Source organism: Mobula hypostoma, chromosome 5 (assembly GCF_963921235.1).
Source record: "Mobula hypostoma chromosome 5, sMobHyp1.1, whole genome shotgun sequence".
NCBI classification, from domain to species: Eukaryota; Metazoa; Chordata; class Chondrichthyes; order Myliobatiformes; family Myliobatidae; genus Mobula; species Mobula hypostoma.
This window is the reverse complement of record NC_086101.1, coordinates 109291864-109311256: the sequence shown is the minus strand read 5'-3', so window position 1 is coordinate 109311256 and position 19393 is coordinate 109291864. Positions and strand designations below refer to the sequence as shown.

The window sequence follows — 19393 nt, the reverse complement described above, 5'->3', positions numbered from 1 at the left end:
TATGCAGATTGCAGAGGAGGAGGGGTTTGCTGTCCTGATGCAAATTAGGGTAAATAAATCCTCAGGGCTTTACAAGGTGCCTCTTTGGACCCTGGGAGATGCAAATGCAGAAATTACCAGAGCCCTCGCAAAGATATTTAAATCATCCTTGGCGACGGGTGACTGGTGGATAGATTGAGGATTGGTGGATAGCCAATGTTCTTCCACTGTTTAAGAGAGGCTCTAAGAATAAGCCAGGAAATTGAAGGCACTGAGGAGTACTGTAGAATAAAGGGATCTGGGAACACAGGTCCATAATTCATTAAAATTGGTGTCACAGGTAGATCAGGTTGTAAAGAAAGCTTTTGGCACAGTGTCCTTCATAAATCAATGTATTGAGTACAGGAGTTAGGATGTTATGTTGAGGTTGTATAAGAAGTTGGTGAGGCCTAATTTAAAGTATTGTGAGCAGTTTTGTTCACCTACCAACAAGAAAGATGTAAATAAGGTTGAAAGAGTACAGAGAAAATTTACAAGGATGTTGCCAGATCTGGAGGATTGAATAGGTTCGTACTTCATTCACTGGAATGCAGAAGACTGGGAGGAGATTTGATAAAGGTATACAAAATTAAGAGGAGTACAGATGGGATAAATACAAGCAGGCTTTTTCATGAAGGATGGGTGGGACTACAACCAGAGGTCATGTGATAAGTGACAGGTGAAATGTTTAAGGGAACATGAGGGGAACTTGTTCACTCAGAGGTCATGAGAGTGTGGAATGAGCTGCCAACACAAGTGGTGCATGTGAGCTCGATGTCAATGTTTAAGTTTTGGATAACTACATGGATGGTAGGGGTACAGGGGGCTTTAGTCTTGGTGCACAGTGATGGGAGTAGGCAGTTCAAATGGTTTGACATGGTCTAAATGGGATGAAGAGCCTGTTTCTGTACTGTATTTTTCTATGACTATGACTCAATGTTATATTTAAATTTGCTGATAACACTACAGTTGTTGGCTACTCAAAGGCAGTGAAGAATCAGCATTTAGCAGGAAGATTGAAAATCTGACCATTTGGTGCCACAACAACAATGTCTAACAATGTCAGCAAGACCAAGGGGCTGATTATTGACTTCAGGAGGAGGGTAATGCCTGAGGGCCATGAGCTAGTCCTTATCAGGGGTTTAGAGGTGGAGTGGGTCCTCTGTGTTATCATTTCCTCTGCAATTAAGAAGAAAGCATGGCAGTGCCATTATCTCCTTTGAAGCTTGTAACATGACATCTGAAACTTTGACCAACTTGCATAGATGTGTAATGGAGAGTATATTGACTGGCTGCATCACAGCCTGAAAATGGAAACATCAATGCCCTGTGAAAAGTAGTGGATATGGCCCAGTCCATCAGGGGTAAAGCCCTCCCCACCACTCAGGGCATCTACATGGACCACTGTCATAGGAAAGCATCATCCATCATCTGGGACCCCCACCACCCAGCTCATACTCTCTACTGCTGCTGCCATCAGGAAGAAGGTGCAGGAGCTTCAGGACTCAAATCACCAGGTTCAAGAACAGTTACTACCCGTCAACCATCAAACTCTTGAATCAGTGGGGATAATTTCATTCAACTTTACTTGCCCCATCTCAGAACAGTTTATTATTATTTATTTTTCTTCCTTTTGTCTTTGCAGTTTGTTGCCTTTTGCACACTGGTTGTTTGTTCGCCCTGTTGGTGCAGTCTTTCACTACACACTAAACACTATAATACTACAGAACAGTACAGGCCCTTCGGCCCTCGATGTTGTGCTGACCCATATATTCCTTAAAAAATGTACTAAACCCACACTACCCCGTAACCCTCTATTTTTCTTTCCTCCATGTGCCTGTCCAAAAGGCTGTTAAATACCCCTAATGTTTTAGCCACCACCATCCCTGGCAAGTCATTCCAGGCACCCACAACCCTCTATGTAAAAAAACTTACCCCTGTTGTCTCCCCTAAACTTCCTTCCCTTAACTTTGTACATATGCCCTCTGGTGTTTGCAATTACATGCCCTGGGAAAGAGGTACTGGCTATCCACCCTATCTATGCCTCTCATAATCTTGTAGACATCTATCAAGTCCCCTCTCATTCTTCTACGCTCCAAAGAGAAAAGTCCCAGCTCTGCTAACCTCCCTCATAAGACTTGTTTTCCAATCCAGGCAACATCCTGGTAAATCTCCTCTGCACCTTCTCCATAGCTTCCACATCCTTCCTATAATGAGGTGACCAGAACTGAACACAATACTCTAAGTGTGGTGTCACCAGAGATTTGCAGAGTTGCAACATGACCTCTCTACTCTTTGTGACGACAAACCAAGTTATCAGAAGATTGATGCTAATGAGAGAGAGATAAGTGAGACAATGGAGAAACATTCAAAATGCTAATAAGAGAGAAGAGAGAGATTAATGAGAAAGAAACACATTTCAGAATATTGACAGACCGGTTGCTTTGAACCTGAACTGTTTGAAGTTTGATGGACAGGCGATACCCCAGCAGGGGGATAAAAAGAACAGGTTCGCTAAGGCACGACAAACCACGAGATCACGAGGTAGCGAGACCCTGGAAGAGCAGTGTGCCCCCACAAGTTGGTGTTAGTTGGAGGTCTGGTTCACGGGAACCGACCATAGACTGACAGGGTGAAAAGGGTACAATTGGTGGGAACCTGGCGTGTGTGTCTGCCCTTGCCTGGGTGCCGGGTTCACCGCGGAAGAACGGTCGTATCCAGAACAGAGGGGTCACAGTCAGTGACCACAGAAGACATAAAAGGGTTCGCCCGAAAGCTAACTGTGAAGAATATCAAAGGTCTGTTTGAATCAAAATTTGCGTTCTCTCTCTCTCTCTCTCCAACGGCACAACAGCGATTACTGCGAACTGTGCTAAGCTGAACTGAACTCTGCGTCACTTGAGACTGATCATTTTACCCCTAGACTGCGATAGAGCTTGGTTGATTCCTATTACCCTAGTTCTGTGTACATGTGTGTTTTATCATTGCTAAACCTGTTGCATTTATATCCTTACGATTAGAGTACTGTGTTACTTATTTCTTTAATAAAACTTTACTAGTTTCTGTTAAACCAGACTCCAACTAAGTGGTCCATTTCTGCTGGTTTGGCAACTCAGTTGCGGGGTATATAACATCTTGAACTCAATCCCCCTATTAATGAAGCCTAGCATCCCACAAACCCTCTTAACTATCCTATCAACCTGTGCAGCGACCTTGAGGGATGTATGGATTTGAACTGTTACGAGAATACACATAAAATTAAGATGTTTGCTGGCCTGGGCTAGCATCAGTGGCATCAGCAGTTGGTCTGCCACCTGCCCTCAGGGGAAGGAGAGATAAGGAACAATGGAGCAGCGTCTGGGGATGTGTAATGAAGGGATGTGGGAGGAAGAGCTGTCTGGAGCGGCTCCCCCCTTTGAACCCTGAACTGTTTGAAGTGATGGACAGGCGATACCCCAGCAGGGGGATAAAAAGGGACAGGTTCGCTAAGACGACACACACGCCACCCGAGGTAACAAGACCCTGGAAGCGGTGCGCCTCTCACGAGTGGGTGAGAAGTGCCAGACAACGACAAGGGTGGAAAGGTACGATCAGCGGGAACCCGGTGTGTGTCCGCCCTTGCCTGGGTGCCGGGTTCACTGCAGAGGATCGACCGCATCTGGATGAGGGGTCACAGTCGGTGACCTCAGGTGACATCACCAAGGACCCGCCCAAATGCTGTTTGTGAGCCATCCCGCTGGTCTGTGAGTGAAGCTGTTCTGAATGATCAGTTGTTCCTATTCTATCTCTGTCTCTCTTCCCCCACCTTGTCCATCGCCATGGCAACGATTACTGCGAACTGAACTACAAACTGGACTGAACTTTGAGTCATTTTGAAATTGGTCATTTACCCCTAGACAACGATAGAGCTTGATTGATGCTGTTATCTTAATTCTGTGCACATGTGTGGTTATCATTGTTGAATTGTTGCATTTATTATCCTTTCGATTACTGTGTTGCTTGTTTCTTTAATAAAACTTTCTTAGTTCTAGTACTCCAGACTCCAACTGAGTGATCCATTTCTGCTGGTTTGGCAACCCAGTTACGGGGTACGTAACATAAGTGGGGTTCTCGTCCGCGATTTTGAACGCTAAATTTGGGACGGAGTAAATTGATTGGGTTAAAATTCCCGAAAGAAAGAAAAGACAAACAGCAGAAATGGAGGTTGAGGAATTTATAAAGGCGCCGACCTTGGAGGCATTAGAGGATGCCAGGAAATCAGAATTGATAGCTGTGGCCAAACGGGTGAATCTTGCCAAGGTGAAGTCGACAATGAGGAGAGAGGAGATACACAGAGCTATTGTAGAGCACTATGTATCTAAAGGTGTGTTTCCCCAAGGTGAGCTGGGGGTGGTGTCTATTGAAAAACCTGCTGGAGACGCGGTACAGGTACAGCTTGAAAAACTGAGACTCGAGCACGAGTTCCGGGTACGGCAGTTAGAACACGAAGAGAAGCAGTTAGAAAGGCGGGAGAGAGAGAAAGAGGTAGAAAGGCAAGAGAGAGAAAGACAGTTGGAGAGAGAAGAGAGAGAGAGGGACAGACAGTTGGAGAGAGAGGAGAAACAGAGGGAAAGGGAATTTGAGCTGGAGAAGTTAAAGATAAGGGCCGAGCAGGGGCTCGTGCCGAACCAAGGTGGAGGGTTCCGGGCGACCCAGGAGGTTAGGCTGGTTCCCCCATTTGACGATACCGATGTGGATCGGTACTTTCTCCATTTCGAAAAAGTGGCCATAAGTCAGGAATGGCCGAGGGATAAGTGGGTTGTTTTACTTCAGAGTGTACTGAAAGGGAAGGCCCAACAAGCTTACTCAGCTTTATCCGCGGAAGATGCCCAGAGGTATGAGGTGGTGAAGGAGGCCATCCTCAGGATTTATGAGTTGGTCCCAGAGGCATACCGGCAGAGGTTCCGGAATGCGAGGAAGCGGTGGGACCGCACGTATTTGGAGTTTGCTCGTGAGATGCAAACATATTGTGAGCGTTGGTGCGCCTCGAAAGGGGTAGAGGGGGATTATGACAGACTGCTGCAACTGATTCTGATTGAGCAGTTTAAAGGTTGTGTCCCTGAGGGTATGAGACCCTACCTCGATGAGAAAGAGGCAGCCACGTTAGCCGCAACTGCTAAGTTAGCGGATGAGTATGCGTTGACGCATAAAATGAAGGTTGCCCCGAGTAAAGGCTACCAGAAGGGTAGTCAGGACGGCGGGGAGAGTCCACCGGAAAAGTCAGAAAGTAAGCCGGGGACTAGTGAAAAGGATAAGGTAGACCGGGAACAGTCTGGTAGGAAGTCTCCTGGGGTCGTCTGTTATAATTGTGGGAAAGTCGGACACTTTGCGTCCAGGTGCTTTGCCCCAAGGAAGGAGACGGGGAAAGGAAAAGCGGAAATTTTGAATGGCTGTATTGAGCTGTTAAGCGAACCGCTAGGGAAGGACAGGTCTGAAAAAGTCCAGGAAGGGCGCGAGAGGTTTATCTCGGCCGGACTGGTGTCAGTGAAGGAGAGGTTAAAACCAGTTCCAGTGCGGATCTGGAGAGACACGGGAGCGTGTCAGTCACTAATACTGAAGAGTGTATTAGAGTTTAGCTCAGAGACCCAGACTGGGGAGGTAGAGGTCAAAGGTGTTGGGGAAGGGACAGAGTCAGTCCCTTTGCACCAGATACATTTACAGAGCAACCTGGTCTCTGGACTAGTCACGATCGGGGTGAGGTCCGAATTACCGATGAAAGACGTGGAAGTCTTGCTCGGTAATGACATCGCCGGAGGAATCGTGTTCCCAGTCGTGAGATTGACGGGTCAGCCTGCCAGCATGGAGGCCCCGCCCGCGATGGTGAATTTGGCTGAAACATTTCTGCCAACCTTGTATGAGACAGGGTGTAGTGAGATAAGAGGTAGTGAGGGAGCTGGGACGGACGTAGCAGTAGCCAGGAAAGAATTTGTGCAGACGCAGGAGCGAGACGAGGGGCTGATGGTTTTTGCAGAGACAGCTCTCTCTGACACAGCCTTGACAAGGGAACTAGTAGGCTATTGTGCGGATGAGGAAGTGCTAAGGAAGAAAGGGAAATCAAGTACAGTACCCGCAGATGAGGAATGGGGGGTGGTGCAAAAGAGTTATGGGGATGAGGTTTTTAACATGGCCCACGAGGTACCCCCCGGTGGACATTTTGCGGTGCTGGAGGAAACAGTTGGTGGAATCATGAAAGAGAGTTTCCGGCTGCCCAGGGGGAAGAATATTATTGATCATGACCGACGCGAACTGAGACGGTCACCGGCTTTTGATATGCTAACAAACCTAGTCGGTGTTAGCGTGGAAATCAATGAAGCTAGGGGCCCCCTGATAAGAGAAAAGAACCATTTTGAGAAGATTAGGATGGGATCGGTCAGATGGGAGAAGGCTATTGTTTTGGCCAGGTCTACTGATAAGGTCTCTCCCTTAATCCCCGAAGGAGTAATTAAACGACTCGCACCTATGTGTTTGATTGTCCCGAGGAAATGCAAAGAACTGGGACGTTGGGTTATGTCTGTTACAATAGGGCAGCCCAGTAAACAACACCCATATTTTTTGAGTAATTCAGTGACTAAAGGGCTGATGAACACAGAGGTGTGTATTGGCAATTTAACACGGCTGTCTGAAGCCAGCTTGATAGTGAACCTTGAAAAAAATGAATTCGGCCACACGAAGGTCACTTACCTGGGAATTGTGGTGACACAGGGGCAGCTGGCAGTGATGCAAGCTACAGTGCAGGCTATCGCTGACCTCCCAACCCCGACAGACAAGAGGGCCCTCAGAAGGCTCTTGGAGATGGTGGGGTACTGCAGGAAGTTTTGCAATAACTCTGCGGTCAATACCCGTCCCCCTCCTACTAAGCCCTTGCGAGAGAAAACTGAGTCGGAATGGGACGACCCTTGTTATTGTGGTCCGGGACAAAACCAAATGAGAGGTTACATTGGTCGCAATTCATCAGTGTTTTTGGCCACTATGAAGTTTGCTGAGTTGGAGCCTGGTCTAAGGGATTATTAATAACACGTGTAAAAGGAACAGAAAATGTGATGACTGTCTGTCAAGGTGTTGACAGCTTCAAATTCTCTGTATTAGCTAAATAACTGTTAAAGATGTATATTGTGTATGTATCAGATAATGTAGTCATGTTTGTAATTTTTACCTCCCGGTAAAAATCCTTAAAGGGGGGAAGTGTTACGAGAATACACATAAAATTAAGATGTTTGCTGGCCTGGGCTAGCATCAGTGGCATCAGCAGTTGGTCTGCCACCTGCCCTCAGGGGAAGGAGAGATAAGGAACAATGGAGCAGCGTCTGGGGATGTGTAATGAAGGGATGTGGGAGGAAGAGCTGTCTGGAGCGGCTCCCCCCTTTGAACCCTGAACTGTTTGAAGTGATGGACAGGCGATACCCCAGCAGGGGGATAAAAAGGGACAGGTTCGCTAAGACGACACACACGCCACCCGAGGTAACAAGACCCTGGAAGCGGTGCGCCTCTCACGAGTGGGTGAGAAGTGCCAGACAACGACAAGGGTGGAAAGGTACGATCAGCGGGAACCCGGTGTGTGTCCGCCCTTGCCTGGGTGCCGGGTTCACTGCAGAGGATCGACCGCATCTGGAGGAGGGGTCACAGTCGGTGACCTCAGGTGACATCACCAAGGACCCGCCCAAAAAGTTGCTCGTGAGCCATCCCGCTGGTCTGTGAGTGAAGCCGTTCTGAATGATGAGTTGTTCCTGTTCTCTCTGTCTCTCTTCCCCCACCTTGTCCATCGCCATGGCAACGATTACTGCGAACTGAACTTTGAGTCATTTTGAAATTGGTCATTTACCCCTAGACAACGATAGAGCTTGATTGATGCTGTTATCTTAATTCTGTGCACATGTGTGGTTATCATTGTTGAATTGTTGCATTTATTATCCTTTCGATTACTGTGTTGCTTGTTTCTTTAATAAAACTTTCTTAGTTCTAGTACTCCAGACTCCAACTGAGTGATCCATTTCTGCTGGTTTGGCAACCCAGTTACGGGGTACGTAACAGAACCCCAAAGTCCCTCTGTTCATCCACACTCTTAAGTAACCCTGTACTCAGCCTTCTGGTTTGTCCTTCCAAAATGCATCACCTTACACTTATCCGGATTGAACTCCATCTACCACTTTTCTGCCCAACTCTGTCTATATCCCCTTGTAACCTTCGACAACCTACAGCTCCATCCACAACTCCTCCAATCTTTGTGTCATCCGCAAACTTACTCACCCATCCTTCCGTCTCTTCATCCAGGTTATCCAGAACTTCGTATTCATACAGCAGATCCACAAACTCAACGCATGTTATGCTCACTGGACCCTCTTCTTCAAACAGTTTAACTGCACCACCTCCTCCCAAACCATTTCCCAGTTGAAATGGAGACTGAGTCCTTGCCCCATCATCCCATCCCCACAGATCCTCACACTGATCATCTGGATCTGCCAGTCCCTATAGCATGAGCCTGATCCAGCCAGCACACCTGACAATGTATCCAGCCTCAACCAGATGCTCCTAGCTTAGACTCTCCCTGCCTAAAGTTTACCCTGTTGCCTGTTGTTTAGTTTCTTTACTCACTCGTTTTGTGGCCTGTTGTGGCTTGTTATTTTGCCACCTATTGGTAAAGTTATTGCTCACTGGTAAATCATCTCTGCTTCTCTGCTTTAGGGTCAAGCCTCTTCTACATTTACGAAGACTGCAGATTTCCAGCAACGATTGTGTTTTGTATCTCACAGTTTCAGTACGTTTGATTTTTGTTTCTCTCTCCTCTGTTCTCCGTCTGTAACTCCTCAAGATGAGCTGTGATGAACAAACTTTCTTCCCTCTTTCTCACTCAACACCACTCTGGGACTTCCGTTGCTCCTTGATCTCCAACATATCACAGACATTCCCCTTCTTCTCATCCCCATTTCTCTTTCCTGCAGCTCAAAACACAACTGGATTCTAAATGCTCCCAGTTCTGGAGAAAGTGTGTTTATCTAAACTGTGAAGTCCAATTCTCAATCCGCAGATACTGCTTTCCATTTTTATTTCAGATTGATAACATCAGCAGTTAAATGTATTGAAATGACTGACTCTCTTGTCCAGCATTGTGTTAATAAAAAATGTTATCTCAGGACAATATCATCCAATTTCCCCAAGAACACTTCAACTGAATTCTCCCCTTGTCACCCCTCTACATATCTGAAATGGAAATTGAAGCACAAGGTTAAGGGTTTCTCACACCAGGGAATAGCCGTGATCAACTGCCACTTAGCACCAAACAGCAGAAGGCAATCTGGCACACCATCCCGTAGCTGTTCTTTGAAACATGTTTCCCATTTATCCTTTCTAAATCTCTCAACGCTGCAAACATTCATTCTTCCAAGCATACTACTGTCATGGTCCAGTCCGAGAAGCCCCCATTCTGGTTCACGGTCCGGTCCGTGGACTCAGGACTCCGGGTCTTCCAGCTGAACCTTGTTTGAGTTAATCATTGGCACCTGATTCCCATCTTTGGACTTGCAATATATGTAGCCTTGGGGTTGAGTATGGGCTGCTGGTTTGTCCTGTCAGTTCCCCTGGGAGCAACCTGCTGATGGAAGGCTAGTGAAACCATTCATGATCTCCAGGCCTGGTTGGAGAACCACTGCTTCACGGAGACTGGTTGCCACTCGTTGGAGTAGTCTTTGCGGTATGGATTTGGCTGTTTCCTGGGCCAGATGAGTGGCTGCCAGCCACTCTGAGCTAGGTAGGGATCCGGCTGTTTCTGTAGCCAGCTGAGGTTGCTGGCTGAACTGAGACTTGGAGCTACCCTGGAGCAGAGATGGAACTGTCTGTTGTTCTTTGGTGTTTGTCTCTGCTTGTCCTTGTCTCTGTGGGGTAAGTCAGGCTGTTCTGTGTTGCCCCATGGGAGGTCATGTCTTGTCTTATCCTTGCCTCTGTGGGGTAAGTCAGGCCATTTTGCTGTTGCCCTGTGGGGGGTCATGTCTTGTCTTTGCCTCTGTTGGGTAAGTCTGGTTGTACTGCTGTTATGCAACAGGTGGACCTGTCCCACCTTGCGTGGAGATTAAGTTGAGTTCTGGCTTGTCTTAGGATAAGTCCTGGCTCTATGTTTATGTTCTGTCCTGTCTCATGTTAGTGTCGTGTTAATGATGAGTCCTGGCTTTTTGAAGGACAAGTCCTGGCTCTATGTTGATGTTCAGTTCCCAGTCAGTCTCCAGCTCCAGCCTCCGCATTTCAAGATGATGATCCCGAGGCCAAGCTCCAAGAGCCCTAGCCTCGAGGATCCCGCGGCCGAGCTCCAAGAGCCCTAGCCTCGAGGATCCCGCGGCCGAGCGCCAAGAGCCCTAGCCTCGAGGATCCCGCGGCCGAGCGCCAAGAGCCCTAGCCTCGAGGATCCCGCGGCCGAGCGCCAAGAGCCCTAGCCTCGAGGATCCCGCGGCCGAGCGCCAAGAGCCCTAGCCTCGAGGATCCCGCGGCCGAGCGCCAAGAGCCCTAGCCTCGAGGATCCCGCGGCCGAGCGCCAAGAGCCCTAGCCTCGAGGATCCCGCGGCCGAGCGCCAAGAGCCCTAGCCTCGAGGATCCCGCGGCCGAGCGCCAAGAGCCCTAGCCTCGAGGATCCCGCGGCCGAGCGCCAAGAGCCCTAGCCTCGAGGATCCCGCGGCCGAGCGCCAAGAGCCCTAGCCTCGAGGATCCCGCGGCCGAGCTCCAAGAGCCAAGAGCCCTAGCCTCGAGGATCCCGCGGCCGAGCTCCAAGAGCCCTAGCCTCGAGGATCCCGCGGCCGAGCTCCAAGAGCCAAGAGCCCTAGCCTCGAGGATCCCGCGGCCGAGCTCAAGACCCAAGACCCCAGCCTGTCTCCAAGCTCAGGCCTCTAGACCCCAGCCATGTCCTGTCCTGAAGCCATGTCATGTCCTTGCCTGGTTCCGGGGTCCGAGCCCAAGTCAAGACCCAGGTTTTGGGTCCTTGTCTAGTCTTGGGCTCGGAGTCCAAGCCTTGTCTCCTAGTCCTGGTCCCGCTTTCCCTAGCCCAAATCTGCGTTCTTGTCCCTGCTCCTGGTCTGAATCCTGTCACGTCCCTAGGCTAGTCAAGTCCTGTTCCTTGTACTTCAGTGTCTGTGTCTCACATTTGGGTCCATTCCCAGCACCCCTTTGTGAGAGAACGAACCAGGCAACCATGAACCCAGCAACACAGACACTAGAGATGAACTCTAGCCATCCAGGATTCCCTAGTGCCGAAACCTCCCACCCACCCGCCAAGTTGTCCTTAGTAATGAAGAGCCTCTTCATTTGCCGGGAGGCTCCCGTAGAAGGGAGGACACTGTCATGGTCCAGTCTGTGAAGTCTGCATTCCGGTTCACTGTCTGGTCCGTGGACTCAGGGCTCCGAGTCTTCCAGCAGTCCCTTGTTTGAGTTAATCATAGGCACCTGATTCCAATCTTTGGGCTTGCAATATAAGTAGCCTTGGGATTGTGTATGGGCTGCTGGTTTGTCCTTTCAGTTCCCCTGGGAGCAACCTGCTGATGGAAAGCTAGTGAAACCATTCATGATCTCTAGGCCTGTTTGGAGGACCACTGCTTCATGGAGCCTTGTGCCACTCATTGGAGTAGTCTTTGCGGTATGGATTTGGCTGTTTCCTGGGCCAGCTGAGTGGCTGCTAGCCACTCCAAGCTAGGTAGGGATCCAGCTGTGTCTGTAGCCAGCGGAGGTTGCTGGCCGAACTGAGACTTGGAGCTACCCTGGAGCAGAGATGGAACTGTCTGTTGTTCTTTGGTGTTTGTCTCTTCTTGCCCTTGTCTCTGTGGGGTAAGTCAGGCTGTCTTGCCGTTGCCCTGCGGGGGGGACATGTCTTTGCCTCTGTTGGGTAAGTCTGGTTGACCTGCTGTTACCCAACAGGTGGACCTGTCCCACCTTGGTGTGGAGATTAAGTTGTGTCCCGGCTTGTCTTAGGATAAGTCCCGGCTCTATGTTTATGTTCTGTCCTGTCTCATGTTAGTGTTGTGTTAACGATGAGTCCCGGCTTTTCGAAGAACAAGTCCCGGTTCTATGTTGATGTTCAGTTCCCAGTGAGTCTCCAGCTCCACCTTCCGAGTTATCAGCCTCCGCATTTCAAGATGACGATCCCGCAGCCAGGCTCCAAGAGCCCAAGCCTCGAGGATCCCGCAGCCAGGCTCAAGACCCAAGACCCCAAGCCAAGCTCAAGACCCAAGACCCCAGCCTCAAGAGCAAAGACCCCAGCCTGTCTCCAAGCTCAGGCCTCTAGTCCCCTGCCACGTCCTGTCCTGAAGCCATGTTATGTCCTTGCCTGGTTCTGGGGTCCGAACCCGAGGCAAGACCCAGGTTTTGGGTCCTTGTCCAGTCTCGGGCTCGGAGTTCAAGCCTTGTCTCCTAGTCCATGGTTCCTAGTCCTGGTCCCGCTTTCCCTAGCCCAAGTCTGCGCTCTTGTCCCTGCTCCTTGCCTGAATCCTGTCACGTCCTTACTCTAGTCAAGTCCTGTTCCTTGTACTTCAGTGTCTGTGTCTTGCATTTGGGTCCATTCCCAGCACCCCCTTGTGACAACTACTTCTCAAAGTCACTCCTTAATCTGCCAGCACCTTTCATACAGCAGCCATTTCAGAATCATAATCAGGTTTAATATCACCGGTATGTCATGAAATTTGTTGTTTTGCGGCAGCAGTACATTGCAATAGACAATAATAAAAACTGTGAATTACAGTAAATATATATGCACACAGAATAGTTAAATTCAATAATTAGTGCTAAAAAAGTAGTGAGATAGTGTTGACTGGTTCAATGTCCATTCAGAAATCGGAGAGCTGAGGGGAAGAAGCAGTTCCTGAATTGCTGAATGTGTGCCTTCAAGCTCCTGTACCTCCTTCCTCATGGCAGCAATGAGAAGAAGGCATGTCCTGGGTGATGGGGGTCCTTAATTTCCAGTTTATTACAAGCTACTGTATCAAAAGAAGAATTACATTTATCCCCCATTTAATGTTTGCTGATGTGTGATTGATTGAATTGTAACTGATGATTTACAGATGAAGTTGAAGCCGGTGTCGATGTCACACTCAGGATAACAAGTCGCAATTTTACAAAAGACCTGGAGGATAAGGAATCACCAGAATACAAAGACTTCTCAAAGGACTTTGAAAATCAGGTTAGTCAAGTATCAGCTCTCCGGTATTTACTGTGCTCCCAATGGTAACATGTATTGGTTTAACATTACTTCCTTGCTTTCACAATCATTCCCTCCGTGTATTAATGTTATTTGATTATTGATTTTTTTCCTGTGAAACACTCAGTTTCCTTGGCTGTGTAAGTCTAGGGAAGACTCTCTGGTCTCACCAAACCCGTGAGACTGAGCCGGCTCTCCCACCCCAAACCCCGGTTAGTGTGGATGCTGTGTAATTTGTTGCCCTGTTACAAATTAGTGCCAGGAAATAACAGACATACACTGCATACGATTAAAGGAATTATGTTTATCAATCTTAACTTAACTGAAGGGTTAGTAAAGAAAAACAGAAAGAAAAGGGCCCATTTTAATTAAACAGTCAAATGTGCACAAGTTGGAGCTCAATATTTCACCGTACTCACCGATCCTCAATCGATCTCGGAACCTGGCTGCATTGAATCACAGTCCCACACCGGGTCGAATCCTACGACCCGTTCTCTCCAGTGCCTTCTCTCTTCATCGCCCGCCAAACAAAAGCCCCAAGACCAATCTTAGTATCCCTCACCAGAAAAACTTCCCCCCAGTTCCACCATCCTAATTGGATGGCACATATTCCTCATCATCCCTTATCTTCAACAATAACCCAAACAGGCTGACAGCAGAACAGACTGCTCTTACAGAACTGCTACATGAAATACCTGCAGCAGAACAGTAAAAATGTGAACCAGTACATTACACCCGTCATATCCACATTGACTCTCTTTAATCAGTGCCAATTGTCCAAATGACTGTTAATTCAGTCTAATCATTACTAATAGAATCCACCCCATTACCAAGTTAAAATTAACTGGTCTGTAATACAGAGTTGATCCCCACCATCTTTTGTTGAACAAGGATGTAACAATGCAATTTTCTGATATTAAGACATCAATTGGAATCTATAGGTACTTGGAAAATTATGGCTCATGTCCTTGCAGCTTCAATCAGTAACCATAGACGCATCTTATCTGCAATATGTAACGTATCTACTTCAAATGCACCTGGTCTTCCCAGAACCTCCATTTTAAAACTTTTTACCCATCCAGAATCCTGACAAAAACTTTTGGTGCTGTAGATACAGCCACCATCATCTTTCTTGGTGGCAAGTAATACTTACTCAGATACTTACTGAGGATCTTGGCCATGCCCTTTGACTCTATTAGAAAATTTCCTTTTGGTCTTCAACTGGCCCAGTTCTTCTCTTGTAACTTTTTGTTTCCCATTTACATACCTACTTTTGGATTCCATTTAATGATTCTGCCATCCTTATTTTCATTGTCTCTGGTATTTCATCTCTATAATCAGTCTTGTTTCCACTGGTGTATTCAACCTGGCATCTTTCATATGTTGCAATAAAACAGAAATATTGATAACACACAACTGAACAGGCAGCATCTGTGGAAACAGAAACTGAGTTAACATTTACCATCAGGAAGGTACAGGAGCCTCAGGACTCACACAACCAGGTTCAGGAACAGATTCTACCCCACAACCATCAGGCTCTTGAACAAGGGAGAAAATGTCACGCAACTTCACTTGCCCCATCATTGAAATGTTGCCACAACCTATGAACTCACTGTCAATGACTCCTTTCATCATATTCACCTGAACCACATCCCCCACCACCACTACTGCTCAACAGCACTTTTATCTGCCAAACTCTGATTCCAATTTAACCCCAGGGGTGCCTGAGAGGGGGGGAAGATGAGCACCCCAGTCGGATGGACACAACGACATCAGACCCAGGCAATGAACAAACGACGATGAGGAAGCAGTGTGCATGTGGCAAATTCTGCAAGAACGATCGTGGCTTGTGGATCCACCAAGCGAGGATGAAGTGTTTGGCAGGAGCAGGAGCAGCACAACGCGTAGGTGTCCAACCTGGCGAGATGAAGGAGGGGCGAGGCCCGGAGTCACCCCATAGTGCCCGGAACCTCCAAGTGTTGCAAACTAATCCCTCGAACATGAAGTCTAACAGGAGGCGGATCAAATGGCCTGCAGCTAACATGACTTCACTGTGGAAGCAGTTTGATGACGATGTTAACCAAATCCTGGAGGCAACGGCGAAGGGAGGGGTTGATAGGAAGCTGCAAGCCATGACAACAATTATTGTCAGTATTGCAGCTGAACGGTTCGGGGAAGAGGAGAAGGAAGGCTCCAAAACATCTTACTCGAAGAACCAAAGAGCATTGAGGATCCACAACATCAGGCAGGAGATGAAAGCGCTGAAGTCGCAATACAAGGAGGCAGGAGGAGAGGAGCGCATTGGCTTGGCCCGGCTGATGTGCATACCACGAAAGAAGATCAGGGTCCTCCGCTGGGCAGAGTGGCATCGGAGGTGGCGGCGTGAAAGGGCCCGAAAATGTGCTGCCTTTATCGCCAACCCCTTCAAGTTCACCAAGGAGCTGCTGGGGGAGAAGCGCAGTGGGAAACTGGCCTGTTCGCAGGAAGACATAGACCAACATCTGAAGAAGATATATAATGATCCTGAAAGAGAGCAGGAGTTGGGAGAGTGCAACATCCTAATAGACCCACCTGAACCGGATGTGCAGTTTGACATGTCAGAACTGCAACTAAAGGAAGTCAGAGAGGTCGTCCGCAAAGCAAGGGCAAGCTCGGCTCCAGGACCAAGCAACACCTCGTACAAAGTGTACAAGAACTGCCCCAAACCCCTGCTGCGTCTGTGGAAGATCCTGAGAATCTTCTGGAGAAGGGGGAAGATCCCAGAACAGTGGAGAGTGGCTGAAGGGATGTGGATCCCGAAGGAGGAAAATGTCACCCAGACCCAGTTTCGCATCATCTCCCTGCTGTGTGTCGAGGCGAAGATCTTCTTCAGTGCAGTTCCTAACCGGTTGTGCACCTACCTAGCAAAGAACACCTATATTGATACATCAGTCCAGAAGGGTGGCATTTCAGGGATGCCGGGCTGTCTGGAGCACATCGGTGTGGTGACACAGCTCATCAGGGAGGCCAGAGAGAACAAGGGCAACCTGTCAGTGTTGTGGCTCAACCTGGCAAATGCATATGGCTCCATTCCGCACAAGCTGGTGCAGCTCACCCTGACCAAATATCACGTCCCCAGTAGAATCAGAGACCTTATCGCTGATTATTACAGCAACTTCAGGATGAGGGTCTCTTCAGGAGCAATTACATCAACCTGGCACAAGGTGGAGATTGGCATCATCACAGGGTGCACTATCTCAGTGACACTGTTCTCCCTAGCCATGAACATGCTCACTAGGTCTGCTGAACCAGAGTGCAGAGGGCCCAGAATGAATTCCGCTCAACGGCAACCACCTATCAGGACATTCATGGATGACCTCACAGTCACCACAGAATCAGTCCCAGGCTGCCGGAGGATTCTGCAAGGGCTCGAAAAGATGGTGGAGTGGGCCCGGATGCGTTTCAAACCCGCCAAATCAAGATCGATGGTGCTGAGGAAAGGGAAGGTGGAGAACAAGTTCCGGTTCAGCATCGCAGGCATAGCCATCCCAACCATCACAGAAAAGCCAGTCAAGAGCTTAGGTAAAGTTTTTGACAGCTCTTTAAGGGACACAACATCCATTCAGGCAACCTGCACTGAGTTGGATGGCTGGCTGAAATCTGTGGACAAGTCTGGCCTGCCTGGGATGTTTAAAGCCTGGGTGTATCAGCATGGCATTCTCCCCAGAATCCTGTGGCCCCTCCTTGTCTATGCAGTTCCAATCTCGACAGTCGAAACCTAAGAGAGGAGGGTTAGCAACCACCTCAGGAGATGGCTGGGGCTGCCAAAGACCCTGAGCAGCATCGCACTCTATGGACTCCACAACAAACTGCAACTGCCCTTCAAATCCTTGGAGGAAGAATTCAAGGTAACAAGAGCCAGAGAAGTGCTACAGTATAGGGACTCAAGTGACCCGAAGGTGGCTAGAGCAGGGATCCAAGTAAGTACTGGCAGGAAGTGGAGGGCAGAGGAAGCTGTTCAGGAGGCAGAGGTGAGGCTGCATCACAGGAGGCTGGTGGGAGTGGTCACACGAGGCCGAGCTGGGCTAGGATCCTTTCCAACTCCCCAAATGGACACCAGAGGGAAGGAAAGGTGTCGTCTTGTTCAGGAGGAGGTGAGAGCAGTAGTGGGGGAGATGACCACCTGCAAGGCGGTGGGAATGAAGCAACAGGGAGCTTGGACAAGATGGGAGAATGCGGTTGAGAGGAAGGTGACCTGGGCTGATCTTTGGAAAGCCGATCCACACCACATCCAATTTCTCATCCAGGCAGTGTACGATGTGCTTCCAAGCCCATCAAACCTGCACACATGGGGCAAGGCAGAGTCATCTGCGTGCCCACTGTGCTCCAAGCAAGGAACCCTGGAGCACATCCTCAGCGGCTGTGCAAGGGCACTTGGTGAGGGACGGTACAGGTGGAGGCATGATCAGGTCCTGAAGACCATCGCTGAAGCCGTCAGCGCAGGAGTTGAGTGGGCGAAGCGGTCCCGACCCTCCAAGCAGACCATTGCCTTTGTCAGAGCTGGGGAGCAGCCAATACCTGCCAAGAGAACATCTGCAGGCATTCTGACCTCTGCAAGGGACTGGCAGCTGTTGGTGGACCTCAAAGGGCAGCTGAAGATCCCCAACCATATCGCAGCCACTACCCTGCGACCAGACATTGTCCTACTGTCTGAGTCTACTAAGCAAGAGGAGCTGCTGGAGCTGACAGTCCCATGGGAAGATGGCTTGGAAGAGGCCTTTGAAAGGAAGCTCTCCAAGTACACAGGACTGGTCAGCAACTGTCAGCAGGCTGGATGGAGAGCGAGGTGTCTCCCAGTGGAGGTTGGTTGTAGGGGATTCGCAGCCCATTTCTTAGTTAGAGCCTTCAGCATTTTGGGCATCGAGGGAGAGAGGAAGAGGAGAGCCATCCGCAATACCACCGATGCGGCAGAGAGGGCCTCAAGATGGCTGTGGTTCAAAAGAGGGGAGCCATGGAGTCATAAGTAGCTAGCCATCTGGACACAAGCTGGGGTCTGATCAGCCCCGGCTGGGTCACCTGGAGGAGGTTGGATGATGTTGAAAGACTCGAAACACCCGATGATTCCAGGAACATCACTGAAGATGTGTCCAGAAGCATCAATAGATGTATGTACACAACCTGGGCATATCCTCTCTTATCAATGACACTTTGTCTGGAGAGTACAGTGTTGAAGAGTAAGGGCCCCAGAACAGATCCCTGAGGCACTCCACTGGTGACCGACCTTCAGGCAGAATGACCTGTCTACAACCACTCTTCGCCTTCTGTGGGCAAGCCAGTTCTGGATCCACAAAACAATGTCCCCTAGGGGGGGAGGAGAAGATGGTGGCGCAATGCAGCGCGCACGGCTGTTTCGAATGATATCGATATGTATTAACTAGGGGGCCGTGCACAATCCTGATTTGATGGAGACAGCTGTGAGAAGCTCGGAGGAACACCTGGAGAAACTTCTGAAATGCCTGCTTCACTGCCGTTGCTATCGTGTGATCGAGATTCTCCGGAGGGAAAGGCCCCAAATCCTTGGCTTCTCTGGAGGGGAAGGCCCCAGATCCTTGCCGGGGCTGAGATTGAAGCGTTCGGCAGAGATGGTACTTGGTGCTCGGTGTCAGAGAGCTGGTCGGAGGCTCGGAGTTTTCGGACGGACTTGGAGTCGGACTGTGGTCGGATGTTTCCAGGATGCTGCATCAGCAAGTTTGCGGCGCTGGACGTTCACTGTCTGCGTGAGATGATGGGAGTTTTGAGAGACTTTGAGATTTTTTTACTGTGCCCATGGTCTGTTCTTAGCAAATTATGGAATTGCTTTGCATTGTTGTAACTATATGTTATAATTATGTGGGTTTTTTTGTCAGGTGTTTCTGTGATATCATTCTGGAGGAACATTGTATCATTTCTTAATGCATGCATTACTAAATGACAATAAAAGAGGACTGCGTGTCCTCATAATCTAATAATCTAATCCCATACCTCCTTACTTTCCGAATAAGGCTTGCATGGGGTACCTTATCAAATGTTTTGCTGAAATCCATATACACTACATCTATTACTCTACCCTCATCAATGTGTTTAGTCACATCCTCAAAAAATTCAATCAGGCTCATAAGGCACGACCTGCCTTTAGGAATAGTCAGCATGGCTTTG

The 19393-nt window shown here is 48.9% G+C and overlaps 1 protein-coding gene across 1 annotated transcript in view; it reads left to right on the top strand.

The window, feature by feature from the left end:
• The window catches only part of LOC134346905 (mucin-3A-like), a 39378-nt gene that overhangs the window by 7972 nt on the left and 12013 nt on the right, over positions 1-19393 (top strand). Inside the window, exon 3 of the mRNA XM_063048739.1 lies at positions 13083-13201. Coding sequence (XP_062904809.1) covers positions 13083-13201 — 119 coding nt within the window. The remainder of the gene's footprint in view (positions 1-13082; positions 13202-19393) is intronic.